The 22,359-nt window shown below is 44.0% G+C and overlaps 1 protein-coding gene across 11 annotated transcripts in view; it reads right to left on the bottom strand.

Annotated features, from left to right (window-relative positions):
• Window positions 1-22,359, bottom strand: part of BLACAT1 (BLACAT1 overlapping LEMD1 locus) — an 80,363-nt gene that overhangs the window by 8,764 nt on the left and 49,240 nt on the right. For 3 of the 11 annotated variants that reach the window (XM_081865290.1, XM_081865291.1, XM_081865292.1), the window contains 3 exons: window positions 4,510-4,565; window positions 2,698-4,026; window positions 340-540 (listed from right to left, as the gene is read on the bottom strand). In XM_081865290.1, the coding sequence (XP_081721416.1) occupies window positions 400-540; window positions 2,698-2,925 (369 nt within the window). In that variant the 5' untranslated portion in view covers window positions 2,926-4,026; window positions 4,510-4,565 and the 3' untranslated portion in view covers window positions 340-399. Of the gene's footprint in view, window positions 1-339; window positions 541-1,721; window positions 2,647-2,697; window positions 4,027-4,509; window positions 4,566-19,887; window positions 20,180-22,359 lie in introns of those variants that run through there. The other 8 variants (XM_081865297.1, XM_081865288.1, XM_081865296.1 and 5 more) reach the window with 6 other exon arrangements.

The raw sequence follows: 22,359 nt of genomic DNA, 5'->3' as shown, positions 1-22,359 counted from the left end.
GAACAGGCCAGACCAAAAAAATGAGTGGGGTCACCCCTTTTCTCTCTCTTTTTTCTGGCACCTCTTTTTCTCTCTCTCTCACTTTCTGACATCCTCTCTTTCTGTCCTGTCTCTCTGCACAGCAGGCTGTTGGTGGAGGGAAAGCTTTCTCTTCCCAGAGGTCTAAACTAATACCTTGCAGAGGGCTTTTTTGAAATTGACTTAAGGGCTCTAGAAAATTTGTCTGGAGGCCACATGCATCCCTGTGCTGGTGGATGCTGCACCCTTCAGTCCCCCCCCCCCCAGAGCAGAGCCATGAGAGTGGGCAGGAGGCAGCCTACAAGGGTAACAGCATCATACCACAGTTGCTGTGCTCTTCCAACTCAACAGAGAGGTGTAAGGTGATGCACAAAGGAAAGGTCACACCGCTGTCTCTTGCTCAGCGCTGGGCTCTTCCTTCTTCCTCTTCATCTTGCAGAAGCCATGGAGCCCACAGAAGCAAGCAAAGGTGAACTGGGGCATCCCCTGGGACAGGCAAAGGACAGGAGCATCCAAGGAAATCTATACAAAGTAAGGTGAGAGAAAAGAAAAGCTTGGGTTTCTTTCCCTGCTTTCCAACAGAACATCTCTTACTTTCACTTTAGAGCACCGTTCCAAATGCTCAGTGCATTAGAGAATGGCAGGTTTTCCACCTAGAATGAATCTCGGCTCCCCCACCTAAAACCTCTATATATTGGGGGGGGGGGACCAGGGACTGGGGACCAAGCTCAGTGGTGAGGCATATGCTTTGCAAGCAAAAGGTCCAAGGGTTCAATCCTTAGCATCTCCAGTTAAACATCTTTCCCTGAGACCCTGCAAACAATCAGAGAATATCGTCCTGCACCAGATGGGCAAGGCCTCACCTGGTTGGTAGAAGGCAGCACCCTATGTTCCTTGAACATGGATAGCTGCTGCCATCCACAATCAGATTCAATCAGTGGTGGGCCTACATTTGGGGGCCCCTGAAGTTTAAACTGTTATGGGGGAGCCCTTCGCAATCAGCAATGAGGTCTGGGTAACCACTGCTATCTTCTTAATTGGGTTATTCTACAACACATCACCACATATATTTTTTAAATTAACTACTACATCTCAGTTTTTCAATAAAATTGCTGTACTGGATTATCTCATGCCAAAGTCACTGGTGTGAACAAAAATGTCCTATGTCTTTTAGTTTGAGTTGTTGGAGGGAGGGGATGAAAATTAGGGAAATGTTACATATATGCATGATGCACTTTTTAAAGCAAATTTTTTAAGCCATGTGGACTAAGGTCGCTTCTGGGGCTTCTCTTGGATTAGGGCCCTGAAGCTTAAGCTTCATGAGTTTCATAGTAGATCTACCCCTGGATTCAATCCACGATTCCTCCCCACAAATTATAGTTTTGACACTCCCCACTTTTTTGTTGTTTTGTTCCCAACAAAGGCCACCAGAAACTCATCTTTGAAAAAGCTGTTTCTATAAACAATATTATGTGGAAAGGATTTCTTTTTCAAACACTTCAGTATGAAATGCACGCTGTAGGTGGGTTTGCCAGAGGCACCCCCCCCTCCATGCACACCTGAAACCACAAATGCCTTTCATGAATACACAGTTTAGGTATGGGTCGCCTCGCATCTCTCACATTAGAAATTAAGCACTGGGTGGCTGCCCCTCATCTCCATCATTCCGCCTCATTGTTTCTGACTATGGTCCAGTGACTCACATGTTATCTTTGTGGTATGGTTGTTGATGCAAAGCCACTCATCCACTTCTGGCTTCCATTTGGCATCAGTAATGTATGGATGTTCTAATCGTTCACCTTTCCTACACCAGCGTGGCTAGCCGAGGCGGCAGAGTACAGCTTCATCACTGTAGGTTTGAGCCCCACATTGGGCATGAAGAATTGCTATCATGAATTTGGTACGTATTGACTCATTCATCCCTTCATTCACACGTTCTATATCCCAGCCTTTCTCACAAACTATCTCAAGGCAGGTCACACTCAAATAAAAGATGCAATGAAACCAGTTAATAAAACAATAACATCACCTCAAAAGATAGGTGGAGCAATGAGTGTAAAGGTTACCTTTGTAAAGGAGGCTAAATTCGACATGCACGTACATCCCCCTGGGCTATTTTTCAGCCGGAACTTGGTGGAACTCAGTCCTGGCATCTCTCAGGTGGGTATCATTGCCATTATAAGAGAACAAGGGAGGCTGTTCATAGTCAGTTCTGACACCTCTTTTTCTAGAAAAATAACACAGCATTCCCCCCACTCCCAACTCTCAATCCTCCATCCAGGCAAGCAAAAGGCATGATCATGAATCAACGTTAAGCAACGGCTTGGAGGCCAACTTAACCACGAAGAATATGAACTAAGTGACAGCTTTTGAGGTTGGCCTTATTGCAGAGCAATGTGAAGCAATGTGGGCACCAGTCATTTCCCTCACTCCATCTCTGCAATGTTGTTTTTAAAATGAGGTTTCATCTTAAGATGAAAAGATGTCTAAGGCCTGAACTTCTCGTTGGGGATCATAGAGACTCCAGCAAAGCCCTAACAATTCTTTTCTTTGCACAAAGCTTGTGAAGTAAAATCAAACATACGGAGTCCAAATGACTTTTTTCTTCTCCCGCCACCCCCCTGCCACCATTCGCACTCCTGCCCCCACCGAATCACAGCATTCCAATCTGTGAATTACCTCAGCCAGATGAAAAAGAAAAGGCGAAAGCCAAAATCCCCCGGTTTGCGATGGTTGCTCTTCAATAGCTCGGCTAGCACTCAGGGCATGATTAAGCCCTCCAAGGTTACAGGGAATATTTGACTGACCTTCTAACTTCAAACACAGCCGCTCGGCATTTATTAAATAACCCTTCAGCACCTCAGAACAGTCAGTTCCACATGGCAATAAAAATTGCATCCCTCCCATCCTGTAACCTGGGAACCAGAGGAGGCTCGCTTTATCCTTTCCGTTTCAGCCTGACCTTGTCTTTGCAGTGACAGGCTCTGCCTTCAGCACAAAGCAGTCCCTGTGCAGATAAGCAAGACAAATGCACACCTCCCATTGAACTCACTTATTCAGCTGCACGCTCACCACCCCACCCCCAGTTTCATTTGACAGGTTTTGGTATACCTGTCTGCTAGACACCTGGTTTAAATAAGGCCCCTGATACTTCCTCTGAGACTCACAAAGCAATGACCAGGGACTCCTTAATGAGTCTTCCTGTCTGCAAGGTTTGTGAGCAGACCGCCAGCTCTGTGCCTCTCTCAGCTGCTTATATTGCATGCGTGCAAAAGAGTTTTCTGAGGTAATGGCCAGGAGAGAGCCAGTTCTACCAAATGAAGCTGTTGCAAGGCTAGTTATGCAGCCACAAAAGTGAACTCATTCTTTGCTTTCAGCCTGCAATTTTGCTGTCAATCCACTCTAGGTAAATGGCATTGTCAGAAAGTGTTAGAATACCTTAGTCGACACCAGATTCCATTAAAGGAAGGCAAAGGAAACAGGAAAAAGGAAACCCGCTTTCTATGGACATCCTTAAATTTTCAGCTTCTGTGTTTATATTTCCCCCCGCCCTCATGTTTTCATGTTAAAAACAAAAACAATTGCTAAAAGCAAAGTAGAGGAATAAAATGAATGCCAAACATCACAAATCACCAGAAAAATCACAGTTTTTAAGCCATTTTCTTTATTTTCTTAAGTTTTTTATTGCATATTTTGAATACATAGCATAAGGAAAAGTATATTTAAATACCATGTGTACACTCAGGAAGAAAGTGTGTCACATACTGTTTTTTATTGTGCTCTGAAATGGTTTCAAAACTTCTTTTACCATAAATGTCTGCAAATCATAACGCTGTTTAAAAGAGGGCATAAGATCTTAATTTTTTAAAACAAAAGTAGAAATACTTGAAAATGTCATGTTTGCACCTGCAATATCAGGCTCTCTCCATCTGGTCTTCATCTCCTTATTTGACAGTCTGAAGGGCTGTGGTGGATTTCAAGTTGTCCATGGCCTACAATACGCACCTGCTGTTAATAAATATATAATTTAAAGTACATGTGTATCAAGTGTCATAAGAGAGCACAACTCATCAGAACTGGCTGGCACGTAAATGGTGCAAACAAATTGGTTCCACTGGGCTCAATGCTAACGTGTCCTGCTAAATAATTTCGGAAGCTTTGGTTTCCAAAGTTAATATATTTTTCAACTAAGTATTCAGGATAGATGCCCTGCTGCTTTTGGATTTGAAAGAGGAAAAGTATTTTTATTTTATGCATTTGCTTTCCCCAGCTTAATGTGGCTTTCCACTTTTACCTGAGCATCTAAAACTATTTTCTTTGTAGGCTCATTAAATAGTGCTAGTAGAACACTGTGATCTGGTGTGAGAGAGTAGGTTGGATGAAAAGACTTATTATTTTTGATTTTTTTTTATTCCCTCCCCCCCTCCCCCCCTCTCTCCAGGGTGTGTTACAGCATTAGAAACAATTAAAAAAACAATTAAAAAAACTTACAGCTCCTGTTTTGGAGCAGGTGGGTGGATTGGATCACCTTCTGGTCCCTTCCAACTCTATGACATATAGACAATAATTATTTTTTAAAAATATATATATTGCCATGGTTCTTTTTTTAAAAAATAAATTAAGATCAAAAGGATTGTACATAGCCTAATGTGGAAATGTGATGAACTGGACTCAAAATGAGAAAAATGAAAAACTGAACAACACAAAATGGACAAATTTGTCACTCTCTACTCAAGGCAACTCACTAAAAATGTAATCAATAAAAAAATCAAACTATAAATATCATAAGATTAGAAACGTACATATGAGAGGTCAAGGTAATTAAATGTACTTAGATGAATTGCCTTCATTGCCACTCATTGGGGCCAATGGATTGCTCAGGTGAACCTTTGTAAGTAAGCTGCTCCTCAACCTGAGCACCACACCTGATGGACCTCTCTTTTGTGTCCACCTGCTATGCTACAGTGCAATGGAATTCTTGGGAAAGTTCTCACAAGAAGTGGCAAATCTGAAGATACTCTGGCATCAGGTGATTTAAGGCTTTAAAGTTCCTAGGCTGCACCTTGAATTGGTAAGAAGTGTAGTTGATACACAATCATATATATATATATATATATATATATATTGAGAGATATATATGATTAGTCGTTTATCTTGTCCAAGGCAACCCAAAGCCATAAGGAAAGAGAAATACATTAAAAGCATTCCACCCAAGTTATATGCACCAATCTTCCAATCCCTGCTAACATCCTAGTGGCAACTTTCTGGACCAATTGAAGTTTTGGAAATGTCTTCAAGATCAGCCCCATGTAGAGCTCCTTACAGTAGTCCAACATCATGTTACTGTCAAAAGGGAAGCCGTGGCAAAGACAATAATCTGCTTACATCCCTGCTAATGGGATGGAGTATACCAAAGTACCTGAGGTACATTTGCTTGCTGGAAGACCTGGGTGGTCTGAATGACAAGAGCCCCAATTCCATTAGGGAGCTATTGATGTATTTAGGAAAGCTTGTAGCATGGAGCCTTTTAAAACTGACCCTCCACTTTCCATTCAGGGGGCAGACAATGATGAACGAGCCTGGAAGAACAGAGGCAGCACAGCTGAGTCAAATGCTCCTGTTCTTCTTGAAAATGGAGAAAAGGGATCTTTTAAGGAGTGAGGAATAATTAAAAAATAAATGAACTAGCGCTAGTGGAGTGACAGATGCCCTACTTGATTTGCAAAATCCAAGCATGTTTCATGGCCCTGTTCTGCCCTTTCTATTCAAGGGAGAGGATCCTTTGAATAGAACCCTCTGCAGCCAAAAAAATGTGGTGAGCATTAAAAATGTAAAGCCAAAGAATTCTCTTTAGTCATTTGCTTAACCTCAGACTGTGTTTGTCACTGTCAGAGTGATGAATTGGGAGCTGTCTGAAATCAGCATGCTCACTTTAATAATGTCACTTTCCCTGAGCTCTAATAAATGTCTTTCTGAACCAGCTGGACAGAACCAATTCCTTAGACCAACAATTACCGATTTCACTAGGTTTTTGCTCTTCTTAACAGTTAGGGCCCTGCTGCTGAAATTGGAAATCTTTATCCATTTTCACACATTCTCCCAGCCACGAGAAAAGGAGGAGATCCAGTTTGTTAAAGCCCTGCACAAGGAATTAGAGGGAAATTGTTCCATGGAAAGAGCAAGGAAATTGACTGATTTTTAATTCCCGTTTCGACCACCGACACAAAAAATGTATATTGGTAAGGGAACTATTCTTCTCTTGGAGTATATCTTCTTAGGGCATATCTAATATGTGTCCAGGAAAAGTACAGGAGCAAACATTAGAATATAAATGGACTCCTTCAAAGGAGCCTGCTTTGACCAAATCGTGGGGAACAGTCATACAGGCAGAGGATGATGTCATGACCACATATTTAGTCCTGATCACAGGAGTGCACCAATCTCTCTAAGATCTACCCTGCAAGGATTAGACTAGCCAGCCATCAAATCTTCAACCACAGAAATGATTATTTTGTATCAGGTGATTACAGGCCTGTATAATTTAAGGGTGCATCTCTATGCCTGGATGCCATTTAAAAAATCCAGGAATATGAGGTTGTTGGTACATAACATTATACCACCATTTAAAATAAAGAATAATTTAATGAGCACATACACTTTTGTTCCTGTCCTGCTCTTCACAAGCCAGAGTCAGGATTGCCACAATGTGCAAACCTGGGCTGAGGGTTTGTTTGGAGAGAAGGAAATGATAAGCCTACATAGGCCCATGGGCTTGTTTCCTCACTTGCATGGTTAAACGTGGCATGTGAACTGGGTCTATAAACCTGCATGTTTGAACTGCCAAGCAATAAAGGAAACACAAAATAAACTTTAGCTGTATCAACATTTGACCAAGAAAATTGCAGACAAAATAGGTACAGTACTGTCTTACAGTGAGTCAGACTATTGGGTCTGCCTAGCTCAGCCTTGTCTATTCTGAAAGGCATTGTCTATACTGATTCTCCAGGATTTCCACCAGGAATTTCCCCCAGCCTTACCTAGAGGAAACAGAAACTCAGGACTTTGGGCATGAAAAATATGTGGTCTGCCACTGAGATACAGCACCTCCTCCAGGACTCAGTTGTTAAATATTAGCCAAGAAAGTCAAGTGATAGTGAGATGTTAGGCACCTCTAGAACTGTGGTAGATTCTACTGCAAGAAAGAGCATGTGCTCCCTTAGATGGCTACTCATAATAAAAAGTACACAAAGTTAAGGTAAAGGTAAAGGGACCCCTGACCATTAGGTCCAGTCGTGGCCGACTCTGGGGTTGCAGCGCTCATCTCCCTTTATTGGCCAAGGAAGCCGGTGTACAGCATCCGGGTCATGTGGCCAGCATGACTAAGCTGCTTCTGGTGAACCAGAGCAGCGCACGGAAACGCCGTTTACCTTCCTGCCAGAGCGGTACCTATTTATCTACTTGCACTTTGACGTGCTTTTGAACTGCTAGGTTGGCAGGAGCAGGGACTGAGCAACGGGAGCTCACCCCATCGTGGGGTCGTGGGGATTCGAACCGCCGACCTTCTGATGGGCAGCTCCTAGACTCTGTGGTTTAACCCACAGCGCCACCCGCGTCCCTATACAAAGTTAAGGTACCTACATGCAATTTATTATCCTCATCCTCATCATTATTATTGCCAGCTGCAACTTGCCTGAGATGAAATTGTACTGATTTGCTTTCCCTACCCCACCCCTGATGTGAGCTGTTTTGAGTACATTTAAATGGAAAAGCAGTAAATAAAATAAATTCCCTATTCGGTGCAATAATAGGAGCAGTTTTATTAGTTGCTATTTTAGTCTGCTGGTTATTTATGTATCACATTTTATTGTTTGATTGCCATGTAACTCACCCTAGGACCTTTTGGTGAAGGGCAGATAATAAATAAATATTTGTGACGCAGGAGAACCAGCCTCTCAGGAATCCACTAACAAAAGCTTTCACAACCAAACCACCTTGATTCTATTCAGTCTGAAATAGGGAGCAGAGGATAGAATAATGTACTATCCGAGTCAGGGCAAGTGGGTCCAACCACAAAAGGAAGCCAGGCTCCTGCACTTTAAACATGTGTGTAGAAGAGGGAAATTCAACAGGTGTAGCAATAAAAGAAATCCCCTCTTCTCAACAAGTCCTCAAGGTACAGGAGCCTGGCTTCCTTTTGTGTCTGGGCATTGCAGGGATAGTGGTTTGTGGGTTAGACCCTCAATGGGGGAGACCCTCTCAGTCTAATTTTGCCTCTCTGGATCATTGCGATGATAACATGAGATAACTCCTACATATGCTGCTCTGAGCTCCTTCAAGGAAGGCTACAGTGCTAACATTCCCCCCCCCCTTCCCCGACCCTCCTATTCTTAATTTCTATTTCCCATTCTTTTCCTGGCCTTCTTGTATTAACCACCAGCCTAATAAACACACACACACATCACAAAAGGACATACCACCCACCTCTTGCATTTTTTAAAAAAGCCTTAAAAAGAAATAAACTCAATTAGCAAAGGGAAGCACTGGCTCTTTAAAAGGAAATAATGGTGCCTATACAGCTGGCGTTTCAGGTTGCAGTGTTTGCAGAGAACCACTAATTAAAACATTGCTTCTATAAAGTATGCTGATCCCATTGATTCCAATCCCAACCCCAACCCCCCTCAGCCTTCATATACACACAGTTAATTTGCTGCTAGGAAAGCAAAGTCGCAAGGGTCCTCATTATAAAAATTTCACTGGCTGCAGCTAATGGTTGTAATTAATAGGTGCAATAAATTTCAAATGGCCAGCCAGGGTGTTCATTAGTTTCAGCCTGAGTCAGCACCAGTGGGGTAGCCTGTTACTTAATAACCCATTTTCTAACTAACTGAAAGGGAGGGTGGGGAGGGTTCGACCCACCCAGCTATGGTTCAACACAACCAGAATTCTCTCGTCTCACTTGCCAAAAAGAGACAGAGCTGAGTAAATCATTTGCAGAGAACAATCTCCATTTGGACACACCTGCTTGCCCCAGTTGCGTAAGAACGAGGCAGGGCAATCCAGATTGTATGTTAGCCAACAGGCCAATGTACACAGCCACCTGCAACAATTTGGCCAGATCGCTTAAACACACACACACACGAAAAAAAATCCAGTGTATCATTAGTTACAACTAGGGACAGCACAGTTGTTAACTGTCAGCTCCAAGGAGGTAAAAATAAAAGCCTGACATGCTTGAGATATTGCTGAGCATAAGGAAGTTGGTTAATGTAGTGTATCTACTAGCTACATTTTCAAACAACAGACATCTGCTTCCGTGTTAAGCAGCAAAGTACATCACTATTGTGATTAGGTTTCCTGTAGGAGCAGGGCTCCTGTATCTTTAATACTTATGCAGGAGTTACGTTTTGGGGCCTCTGCGAGCATAAGTGAAATCATGTAAAGTAAGGAGTACTTTCCAAATGCCTCTCTGCCACTCTCTCTTCCATCCATACCAAAAATGCCGTATCCAAAAATTTCCACAACTAGAATTGAAGGAGGCTGGAGGATGTGTGGGAAATTGACGACGACAACGCTGCCCCGCATGTCAGCTGTTAGAGGGAAGGCTGAGCAGCTTAAACAAAGGTCCGCTGCACCTCCAGTCTCTTCAAGACTTCCTCCGCCTTCACTGATATCCTCTTTGGGCTCTGGGGAGGGTCTCCTCACGAGCCACAAGGACTCTCCAGCTCTCACCCACCATTTCCTGGTTTGAATTGAATTATTTAATTATTCCCCGGTGGGGGGGGGGGAGTCTGTAATAAATAACAAAGTGGGCCCGGCCACACCATGTTGTGTTGTGGAGTCCTTCTGTTCCAGCTGGGGTGGCCACTCAGACCTGCCCAAGGGAATGCAACCCTTGTCAGAAAATAAAGGTTCCCTAGAGAGGGAGCCAGTATGGTGTAGTGGTTAAGAGCGGTAGTCTCCTAATCTGGTGAACCGGGTTCGCGTCTCCGCTCCTCCACATGCAGCTGCTGGGTGACCTTGGGCCAGTCACACTTCTTTGAAGTCTCTCAGCCTCACTCACCTCACAGAGTGTTTGTTGTGGGGGAGGAAGGGAAAGGAGAATGTTAGCCGCTTTGAGACTCCTTAAAGGGAGTGAAAGGCGGGATATCAAATCCAAACTCCTCCTCCTCTTCTTCTTCTTCTTCTTCTTCTTCTTCTTCTTCTTCTTCTTCTAGCCCTGCTTTCCTGAGAGATTTCGAGAGCAATGTCCAGTACAGTGGTACCTCGGGTTACAGACGCTTCAGGTTACAGACGCTTCAGATTACAGACTCCGCTAACCCTCGGGTTAAGAACCTTACCTCAGGATGAGAACAGAAATCGCATGGTGGCAGCGGGAGGCCCCATTAGCAGAAGTGGTACCTCAGTTTAAGAACAGTTTCAGGTTAAGAACGGACCTCCAGAACAAATTAAGTTCTTAACCTGAGGTACCACTGTATACAGGTTGTGAGACAGGACCCCTATTGGAGGAGACACTAAATGTGGGGACTCCCCTGGTTCATTTTTTAGCTTCACTAGACCAGCTCTTCCATAGAGGCCCAAGCAGACTTGCTAATTATACATGTGCTCATTCATATGGCTTATAAGGCACCAGTGAGAGGCACAACTGGCCCTCCCATGACGCGAAGGGTGGTGGCCACCTCAGGTGGCAGATCTGGGCCCAAGGGACATGCTGCTTGCCACCACACACATACAGAAGAGGCGGTGGTGTGGAGCACCCACAGAGAAGGAGGCAACAGCATGTTGTGCCTGCAAGGGGGGTGGGGTTCAAGCAGCAAGCTGCCCAGGTCCAGCCTTGGTGGAAGGGTCAATATACAGACCAATGAGAGCACCTTCAAACAGGGAGTTAAGCTACGGTTGCCAGATTTCTTTCAGTGAATCCGGGGACACTTTTCAACTTCAATGGATTTTGTATGGGGACTGATTTGTAAATCCGGGGACTGTCCCTGGGAAACGGGGACGTCTGGTAACCTTAAGTTAAGCCCACCCTGCCTCATTTTGCTGCTTTAAGCTCTTTTTCTCAGCTGAGCTTCATCCCCCCCCCCTTTCAACATTGCCACTTACTGCTAAAACACCATCTGAGCGCCCAGTGGGGAAGATGGCGGGTAGCAGTGGTGCTACCACTGCAGAAAAATACTGTGCAGTCGTGGCTGTGAGGGAATGAGAGGCCCCTCCAGCAACACCATGCAGGGGCCCCTAAAGCCTTGTGCCAGCTATGAGAATGCTGGACTATATTGTATCTGGATCTGATCCAGCAGGACTTTTTTATATACTTATGGTTTGGGTACAATTTGGCAGAGTTGGGGCAATGGCTCACGTATTCCATTAAGGTCCAACTCCCTTTCCCCCTATAATTTCAACCATTAGATGACATTGTCACACTAATTTATCCATCCTATTGATAAAGCCCTACACAAAACGAAACGCTTTCTCTTGCCGTCCTTGCCGTCCGATGGGAGAACAGAGTGCTTCTTTTGGTATCTGCTTTGCTAAAAGGAAAATCAATAGCATAAAGAAGAGCGACACAAAGTGTGAGGGACAAAGATCTAACCTACATTACAAAAACTTGGTGATAAATTTGTTCAGAGCCTCTCTGCTAAACAAACGAATATTTATTGTGGACAACCTCACTTACTGTTTCTTAAATCTGTTGATATACGAATATAAAAATTTGCTCTTACAAATAATTGCCTGTCTCCTGTGTCTGGAATATAAAAAAGGATGTTGGGCGCTCAATATTTAATTAAAGAGAGAAACAAATTATCCCTGTCTTTTAGATTAGCAGGAGAAGCATTACAATTACAAGCAATTAGAATACGCAGTCCAGACCTTCTGCCATCTGAGACGGGGCTGCCTAAGGTGGAACTATATGCAGTCCTGCAACCACTCAGCAACACTGCTCAATTCCAATTCTATTGTCCCTGTATGTTTAGCATGTTGTTTCTAAAATCAATATCTCGCTTGGCTGTTACAGAGATCACCAGATTATCAGTTTAGTTCATTGTCTGCTTTACAAGGGTTTTGTGAGTCCTGCTTAGTGCTAGACACAGATTCAGCTAATATATTCCCCCACTCCCACCCCAAGGAGAAGAACTTCCTTTCTTCTCTGTTCCAGCCAGGATTGCTACTTATTTACTGGCCACTGCTCCTGTGCATTTAACAGCACCTTCATCAGCAGACATGAAACACCAATAACACATATCTGATGGTCATGAAAAGCTTCACCTACTGATTTTTACTCAGCTAGCTGTCTTTAAAGACATAAGAGTTGGCCAAGTGGGGCATTTTCCTCAGTGGCGTAGCGTGGGTTGTCAGCACCTGGGGCAAGGCAAGTACTTTGCACCCCCTAACCCGTGGATTTGCGCCCCCTAACCCTAACCCCCAGATGTTGCGCCCTGTGCGGCCGGCCCCCCCTGCACCCCCACGCTACGCCACTGATTTTCCTAGCCAGCTGTTAAGCCCCAGAATACATACTGTACAGAGTTCTAGGGTGCTTCTAGATAACCTAGTTGTTGAGCATTCATTCTAATTGGTTTGTGGAGAGGCTCGATGACATTGCGACAAAGCAAAAGTTGCCACACACTTTCCACTGCATTTCCCCATCCCTTCCCTTACTGCAGAGTCTTTTGGGGAAGCAAGTTTGTTCCACAAGAGCTCTAAACCAGCTTTAATTACACAACCTGAATTTGCTGGTATGTGGTTGTCATTATTTTGGGATGGCATTCAGTCTGGAAGTGCCCCTTTGATCCTCGTAAAAGGATTACTGTCCCTATGGATTCTATCATCATCATCATCATCATCATCATCATCATCATTTTAATGGACTGTACTGGCTACCTCTTCCAGATGAACTACCGGTAACTTGGGGATCAGAAAGTAGCAGAAGTGAGCAAGCACCACACAGGGAAGGTTGAGGGTTTGAGAAGAGCTGCTCCTCAATCCTTTTCAGTAATGTTGACCATTTAAAAGTCTGGCCTTCAAAAGCTCCTGGGCCCCCGATGCAGCTGCCCTGATCATTAAGAGATACAATTGGGGGGCGGAAAAAGCGAAAACAGGCCTGTACATTCCATAGGGGTTTTGTTCCAATTCAGGCTCGGCTAAAGGCAAAGGGGATTTTGCTCATTACTTTCCCAGCACAAGAAAACATTTTGGTTTGCAACAAAGAAGCTGGTTAAATGGGTTCTTTATCCCCCTCCATCCCTTTTCCTATTATTGCTAGTTAATTAGGCACTGGCCATCCAAGTCCCCTTCATTCACTGCTACGAGAAATACAATCAGAAAAGCAGGTGTGTGGTATGACCTTTGCAGTTGGCACTGCAGCACACAAAGGGAGTGTCTGCCATAGGAGCAGAGGCGCATTTTCTAGGGTGGTCATATTAGAAAGAAGTCTCAGATATCATACGCCTAGATATAAAGGAGTAGGAGGTGGAGGATGACCTCCATCCACCCACTCTTCAAAATAACCTATCCATACACAAATACACAACTACCCAGTCATTCAGGGATAAGACTGGCAGCTGTTTACAGCAAGTAAAATGTAGAGCTCCTTGCTACAGCAACATGCGCTTCTCAGAGGCACTAACCACAGCTGGATTGCCAACTGACCAGAAAACCCCAAACTGGCTTGGTCTGCCATATTTGCTTTTATTAGCTGCTTGATCTGCCAAAATTAGCAGGTGGGACTTTTTATAGCCCGGAGGAAAGTGTTATCGGCTGCTCCTGTCTGCAGAAATCAGCAGGTGATTTTTTTATATATATAACAGCATGTAGATAAATATTATCACCTGCTGGTGTTTGGACACCCAACGGCTGCCAAAGGCACAGCTAGGAAAGCCGGTTGAGAAGCTGATAAGACCATGCTAAAATGCCCAGATTTTGGCATATCAGGCTCTCCAAATGTACCTGTGAAGTGGCTCTCTCCAACAGTATGCTATCAAAATTCAGCTGATTGCCTTTTTGGCAGACTATGCTTAAAAGCAACAATCCTTCTTAAGCAGAGGGAGATCCGTTGTACTCAGTGGGACATAAGAAACATGTTTAGGACTGTGCTGTGAGAGTGTCATCAGAAATCAGAACTCCACATGTATGTTTGTACCCATGAGATTGGCACCACATACATATTAAGGAGGAGGGCTTTTTATGTGGCTGGTATGCACTTTTAAAAGGAAGCAGACTTCATTTGCAGATTCCCTAGTGGCAGGAAATCCATGTCTTCTAGAGTGCTGGTCTATTGTAACTGTGCTGTGGGCTGAGAAGTCAAACTTTTCGATTCCTTAGCTTCCCTCAGCTGTTGGCTGGGACACCTGTGGAACCTGACTGTGAGAAAGTGTCTCTAATTACCTGGTAGCTGCTCTCGGCACGCCTAGTTAACTACCATCACTCGGTGTATCTTTCATGGAAATGGCTCTGTATTCTGCTCAGAGCATTTATTATGATGGGCTTTCTGCAAGGCAATGGAATCTTTGGGCCCTGGGTTTGAAAGCAGAGGTCTGGTGTGTGTTTTTCTTAAAAAAGGAAACATCTCACAACAACTGAGCTGTATCCTGAGCACTGCAGTGGCTGTTCTGACCTCTGGATGGAGAGAAGAAGCCCAGAAGTATAGAGACCAGTCCCTTCACCTCTGTATGTTCATTTGCTAAGTATTCCTTGCCACATTCACCCAGCTAAGTCTCGCTATAGCCTAGCCTCTTTTTCATTCACCGTTGGTTACAAAATAAATATGGATGTTTGGTTTTATTAAATGAAGGAGGGATAGCATTAAGGAATCTGTATTTCACACAGCTTTGCTGAGGTGCCCAAGAAAGTGGATTATTCCTCTGTGTAGCCCATGGCTTTTAGCCCTACATGAGTTATGAAAAGCAATCACATAGGAATAAAAAGCCATAGACCACAGCAGAGGGCTTAAGGAGGATAAGCGGAACGACTTTAGAAAAATACAAAAGAAGGGGAAGAAAAGGGGCCACCTTGACTGTGTTCCACATTACAGAGGCATTCCAGGAAATGCTACCTTGGCTAGTCATGTCCTCAGTAATTGATCCACTTTGATAGTTTCCAGTCTACTCTAAGCTCAGCCCTAATGAAATTTCCTTTGTCTGTTTGTGCTCATCTCTTGAGATAAGCTTTTAGTGGCCTCATCCTGCTTTTGCAGAGCAGGGGATATCTTAGAATGAGTCTCAATAAATTCAAAAGTGAAATCCACAAGTTCCTGATTGCTCCAGCAAGCCCCATGTGGAGCCAGATAGCACAGCCCATATAAAAGTATCGAGCACTGCTAGGATTTGGCTAATGGATCAGCAGAGCATGTTGACTGCTAGACACTTGGGAAACTGGCTGTACTTTGAAGAACTTCTGAAAATATTGATGCACTCCAAGCTCTCCTGAAAGAAGAGGAGTAAAATGGATTTGACAAAGATCATATAGCGCAAGTCTCTAGGACTGAGCCCAGATATTTTCACTGGATGAATTAAATTTGAAATCAACCTTCAAATCTTTTTGTATTCACTTCAGATTCTCCAGTTCAATTCAAAAAAATCTCTCTTAAGAATTTAAAAGTTTACATTTAAAACATTTGCACGTATAAACATGTATAATTTGCTTGATTGTTGCCCCTTTCATGAAATATCACAGCAAGGGATCTGTTTGCTAACTGTGACACAAAGGGAAGAGGAATTGCCAAGCCTCTGAAAAAGCCAGCTCTCAAAGTATTATATGACAAATAGCCCCCAAACCAGTCACAGCTGGACATTTGAGTAACATTGCACCATGCTGCACACTGAAATCAGGATATGCCAAATTGAGTTTGAAAATTTACTGTAGCCCAATTGTTCCGCATTTGTATTTTTCCTACAAGACACAGTGAGGCAAGCAAGGCCAATTTCAGATATGCACTCCCTATGCTCACAACTGTAGGTTTTATGTGTATGATGCTCAGCAGCTCATGCAGAGGCGCACAACTGCTGGCAATTTTCTGTAAGATACGGAAAGATAATACATCAGTGAAAGAGAAGCCACTTGCTATTCTTTCAGCAGTGAATTATTTTCCAGCATTTTCCCATAAGCATGCATTTCAAATGCCCCTTTGTAGGCATGGCAGGCAGCAGGCATATAAGAAAAAATGCAACTTTTAATACAAGCCCACAACTTGAGTGTTTGCACAAATATGCACTGTTGCCTTTCAGTCTGAAATGTGTCCTCTGTGAATGTTATGCAAGTCAGAAAGGGAGAGGGAAATACTTTTTTAAAACCAAATGTACATTTTCCAGTCAATGTAGGTTTTAATTCCATTTACAGACACAAGAAATGTGAGACCTGATTTAAGCATCACTCATGAAAATGGCCCGAAATGAATGAATGCCAGCCTGTGGAGCTCTGAAAGGTGTACAAAACAAGACTCTCTCTCTCTTTTTGTAGTTCCCAGACAAAAGGGATAAAGAGAGTTGCACTGAGTGTACGATTTCCGCCTCCCGCGTTTCAGGTGGATGGTCTCTCTCCTCAGCTGCCTTTTCAAAGGAACCTCTCTCGGTGCTTAGGCCGGGGAAACTACAAAAAGAAAGAAGGGCTCTTGGAATAAGGAAAATGCTTTAATTAGAGAAGAACAAAATCTCCCCAGTGCTCCTTCCTACAGATGGGAACAGTTCCTGCTCTTTAATGAATGTGTCTGCACCTTGTGCTCAAGATGGGATTTGTGGGCTAAATCTGCCGAGCGCCTGTGGAAATCAATGAACTTACATGAGTTTGGCCAGCTGAAGGTTTGGCTCTCTGCCTTTTACTTTTCTCTCTGTACAAACACTGCTCTGACTCATGCTTGCTCAACAACAGTGCTTATTTACTAACTTAACCAAGACAGGAGGATGGCTGGTAGAGGAAGAACTTGCACATCCATCTTTTGTTCCTTCCCCAAGACTTCTGAAACTGCTATTTTCAAGCAACCTCAGAAAGCTAGTGTGCTCTCAATTCTGACCTAACTATTCCCTTCCAAAGCCAGAAAAAGTATGTATATGTGTGTATTTATAGGAAAGTCATTATCTCTATGAGAGCAATAAGCAGCAGTGTGTGTGTGTGTGCGCGCGAAGATGTCCAGTGCATGACCTGCTGCAAAATCTAGGCAAGCTCAGATGAATGATCCCCATCGCCCATAAACACCCATCACAAATACATGACAGCCAGTATGATGCGGTAGATGAAGTGTTTGGCTTAAGAGGAGAGACCTGAATTCAAACCCCCATTCAGCCATGAAGCTCAGCCAAAGTTGATTTTAGGTCAGTTACTGTCTCTCAGTCTGATCTACCTTATAGGACTGTTGTGAGAAAACACTCTCTCTCTCTCTCTCTCTCTCTCTCTCTCTCTCTGTGTGTGTGTGTGTGTGCGTGTGTGTGTGTGTGTGTGTGTGAGAGAGAGAGAGAGAGAGAGAGAGAGAGAGAGAACTATGTACAATGCCTTGATCTCTTTGGTGGAAGATAGGGAAATAAATAAATATGCATACCTTTCACAGCTGCAGTGGGTGCTTCTCACTAGCTCACTCCATAGTGCTAAAGAAAGCTGAATTGATCATGAACGAACACAACACAAAATACCCTTTCTTGTTTAACATTTTGTTTTAAAACTTTGATTAGTGCATAGTTCATTTAAGTGCAGAAATTAGGGTGGTTTGGTTGTGTCCATCACAGGAGACACGGCTGGTAGTGCCCTCACCATATGCTTTTATAAGGTCATGTATCATGGACAATGTCCTATAAAACAGTCAGTACAAAGCTGTAATCTTCTGTGCATGCTCTGTGTTTCAAACTGTATGTCCAGTCATAATTCCAACAGCTGCTAAGAGGATCTCTGTCTTATATATGCACCTTCCATTTCACTGCAGCATCTGTGAACTTTATTCTCTCCTATTACACAGTCCAGAAAGCTACATGTCTAGCTGCATTTGTATGGGCAGTGGCCTTATGTGGTGTCCTCAGGGCATGCATAATATGCTATATGTACGATATATTTTCCCCCACTAAAAGGTCATGGGAATGAACCATAGAGTGCAGCTCCTGTTTTCCAGAAGAGTCATGCAAGCTTAAAGTGAGGTCTCTCTGGAAACTTCCCACTTCTACCAGCTCATACTGCAGTTAAGTAATTTTAGACTCTGAACTTTATGTACCGGTATTTAGGGGGACTGCTCTCTTTTAAATGGTGATGTGTGTTATATCCCTTACTTATAAAATAAAATAAAATAAGATGTGGTTAGCTAAGCCCACAGTGTTTTGGGTCCTCCTCTCCCATTCATTCTGATTCATGGTGTCCTGGACTTCTGCCCCAGAGACCTATTCTGATGATATCACTGCTACCAGCCATGCAACCACCAGGAGCAAGTATGGCAGTGGAAATGGCTCCTTTACTTTACGGCCTGCATAGTCAAAGATGGCAGTATTCTGCACTATGGTTGTACAGAGGGGAAAAGAAAAAAATGGAGGCCTCCCATTCTGCTCCTCCTGCCTACTCAGTAGGGGTGTTCAAGCATTACCTTCATCAGGTGTACTATATGTGTACCTGTGTACACAAATAGCTGAGCTGTATGCTCACAGTTATTCTCATGTAACATAATGTTCAGTGGGTGTGCAGTCTGTGTATTTAACAGTTGGCTGTACAAGTCATCAAGTGTAAACCCTTTCAGAAGAAGTGTGCATGCACACGAAACCTCATACCAAGAACTAACTTAGTTGGTCGTTAAGGTGCTACTGGAAGGAATTTTTTTATTCCCTTTCAGACAAGCAATTGTACATGCATAGATACAGCCTGAAGGGAATTTCAGCAATGCATACATAAAGGCCAGTTTCACAAGTGATGCTTGAACATTTTTGGATTTCCCACTATAAACCAAATTAAAAAACCTGCTTTGACCGAGCTCATATATTAAATATGGCACGTTGGCACCATTAATCACAACAGGACATCCCATGCTAACAGTACAATCATATATGCTTCCTCAGAAGAAAGTCCTGCTAAGTTCATTGGAGCTTAGTCCCAAGTAAGTGTTCAAAACCTTAAACTACAAACAGTATTCATACTTACCTGTGAATAAAGACCACTGGATTTAGTGGGACATACAGCTTGTTCAATGCACAAAAAGTCATCTTAGCATCATTTGTGAAAGCACCAAAAGTCATAGCCTTTTATTCCAGATTAATTAGCTTCAAATGACCTACAACTCTATGTTCAATCACTAACACAGATTAGTCTTCTCTATGGAGTCATCTCCCCTCTAAAGGCCTTTTCGCACTTACTAAAAACTCAGTTAATTTCTCTGATGTTTGCTGGTCATTTGTACCAGTTGGTTGTATTTCTTAATTTTATTCCTTCCCCGGTCTGCCGGCTGCTGTTTTAGTTTGTATCATAATTTTAATATTTACCTGTTCTTATTCTTTTTACTGTAAACCGCCTTGTGATTTCAAATGAAAGGCAGTATAGAAATATTTTGTGTGAAAAAGAATAAAAGAATAGGTGCACCTAAACGTACACAGAAAGCTGACAAACCCTCCAGCTCTTTTGCCACACTTCATCCCCCGTGTATTGGCTGTGCAGTTGCAAGTTAGGGTGGATACAGCAGGTCAAGGCATAAATGAACCAGAGTGGTCTCGAACCTCGTGCTCTCTAAGCGCTCACACCTTTCACCACCACCTCCACTTCCCCCCTGCTGCCAAACCATTCCTCGCCACGCTGCACATACAACATGCACACCCCTCTCCAAATTAAAAGGACCGAACCTGAGACTTATTCTGAAGACGCAGATGTGATGTCCTTAGGGCATCCTTAGGGCATCCTTAGGGCGTCCTTAGACACAGATAATCTCACCTTCAGCAGACAAAACCCCCTGGCAGCAGAGAGGGTGCCAAGGCAGGCAGGTGGGAAGGATGCAGGCCTTAAGGACAGCACCAGGTAGCAGCATCAAGCCCTCAAGCTGGTGACAAGAAGCCAGGCCAGGCTTTGTCCTTCCTAGACATCCCATCAAAGCTTCAGGAAAAGGTTGTCCTGCTTGTAAGCACCCAAGCAATCCAGCTGGTGGCTAGCCCTGAGCATGCTGCTTTCCACTCCAGCTTCGGAAATCTGAGCTGTGTGTCCAACTAAACCTGACTCATTTTGTGTGTGTGTGTGTGAAGCCCCGGACCCCTCCCTTCCCGTCATCTCCCCCCTCCTCTCCCCTCCCTCTAGGTTCCTCCGGCAGTAGCCAAGCAGCTACTGTTGTGCTTCATACTTGAACTGATTCCGCATCAAGGCTCTTGGCGGTGGTGGAGGCGGCGGGGGGGGGGGGAGGCTGGGAGAGATCAGGTATTTCTCCATTCCTGACTCTGGAGGGCCCTGGTAACAAAGGCTCTATTTAACCAGATCCTGTGAAGCAGAAACCTCTTGTATCTACTTCACTGCCTTTGATCTAACTCCCCCAGTGGGATGTGTATTAGTCATGTCCCTCCTGCTAAGCTGTTGCAGCCAAGAACCTGGGGTGTAAGCTCCCCTCCACCCCTCCCCAGCTTCCCCAGTTTTGGAAGGCCTCTCCTCCTCTGTGGAGGCATGGCAGAAAGGGCTCACCCATCCCTGTCTGGTCACAGCTGTTTCCCTGCCCTACAGCCTCTCCCTGCCCCAAACAGGCAGCGCCTTCCCAGCCTCAGATTTTCAAGGATGAGATACAGACACTTATCCCTGCCTTTTATCACTCGCCCAACCATTGAAGTGACAGCATCAATATTCCGCTATGCCTTAGAGCCCTCTTTTATTATGTGCTTTTTCCCCCTTGCTGTGACTAAGCACCTTGCAAAATCCATTCAGTCCTGGCTTAGCATCCTGAGAACATTGAAGCTGGTGGATGCGTTTCTTTTTTCCAAAAGGGCTTTACTGGCAGCTGGACAAGGGGCAAACAAAGGAAATATTTGACTGGATGCCTAGATCTTCTGGTACTGAATGTGCTTTTTAAACTCCTGCCTTGCGAAGATCCTCTGCTGTGGCTCCTTTATCACAAAAAACTTTTTTTGGGGGGGTAGAGGCATTGTGGGGAGATATATCTTAAGAGGATGTGGTTTCTGGATTATGGGACCCAAGAAGCAGAGCTAGCCTCCAACAGCTACCAGAATTTCCCCCCACTGATAACAAATGCCTTAATAGCTTAGATCAGTGTATTGTCAATGACTGAGAAAACATTTATGTTTTCCATAGACCAAGTGCAGGCAAGTCCCTCAGAATTTTAAAGTTATTCTGCTCTTCTGGCACCCTCCTACATGGTCTTATTTCCAGTGCAGAAAAGAAAAACGGAGAGCTAGTATCTTCCCCAACCTCTAGTGCCTTTCAGATGTTGTTGGACTACAACTCCCACCATCCCTGACCATTGGCTATGTTGGCCTGGGGTTATGGGAGTTGTAGTCCCATCTAAACATCTTGTAGGCACTAGGTTGGGTAAGGCTGGTATAGTGGCTAGAATGTCATCTGGATGACATCTGGATTGTCCATTGGATGATCTTGGACCAGTCACTGTCTCCCATCCTAATCTACCTAACAGGATTGTTGTAAGGATAGGTAAAAGGTAAAGGACCCCTGACCGTTAAGTCCAGTCACAGATGACTCTGGGGTTGTGGCGCTCATCTCGCTTTAGAGGCCAAGGGAGCTGACGTTTGTCTGCAGACAGTTTTTCCAGGTCATGTGGCCAGCATGACTAAGCTACTTCTGGCGCAACAGAACACCAAAACCAGAGCAGCACATGGAAACACCGTATACCTTCCCACCGGAGCGGTGCCTATTTATCTACTTGCACTTTTTCACATACTTTCAAACCACTAGGTTGGCAGGAGCTGGGACTGAGCAATGGGAGCTCACCTTCTGATCCGTGAGCCCAAGAGGCTCAGTGGTTTAGTGCCACCTGTGTCCCTTTGAAATAAGGGTAGGAAAGAACAATTCCACGAGGTCCTTGGAGGAAGGATGGTATAAAATGTGCTTTAAAATAGTAAACAGAAAGTTCAAAGAGAGCATTTATCCTGGCAGCACACCTGTGAGGTAGGTTAGGCTGTGGGATGGAGCATGGCATCTGAACCCTGATCTCTTTAGTCCTGCCTCACAAGGTTGTTGTGATGACAAAACGAGAAGGGGAATAACACCATGCAGGCCACCTTGAATTCCTTGGCAGAAAAGTGGGATATTGTATTTATTTATGATGTTTATATACCACTTAATCATTCACATTTCTAAGCAGGGTACATAAAAACAGAACATACAGAGAATGCAATAACAGAATAATGCAAACTTATCATAAAACTGAACACTACATTAACATGCCTGCTGGAA

Source organism: Podarcis erhardii (genome assembly GCF_964252035.2).
Source record: "Podarcis erhardii genome assembly, chromosome: 6".
Classification (NCBI taxonomy): domain Eukaryota; kingdom Metazoa; phylum Chordata; class Lepidosauria; order Squamata; family Lacertidae; genus Podarcis; species Podarcis erhardii.
The sequence above is the reverse complement of the archived record's forward strand: the minus strand, read 5'-3'. Positions and strand labels throughout refer to the sequence as shown.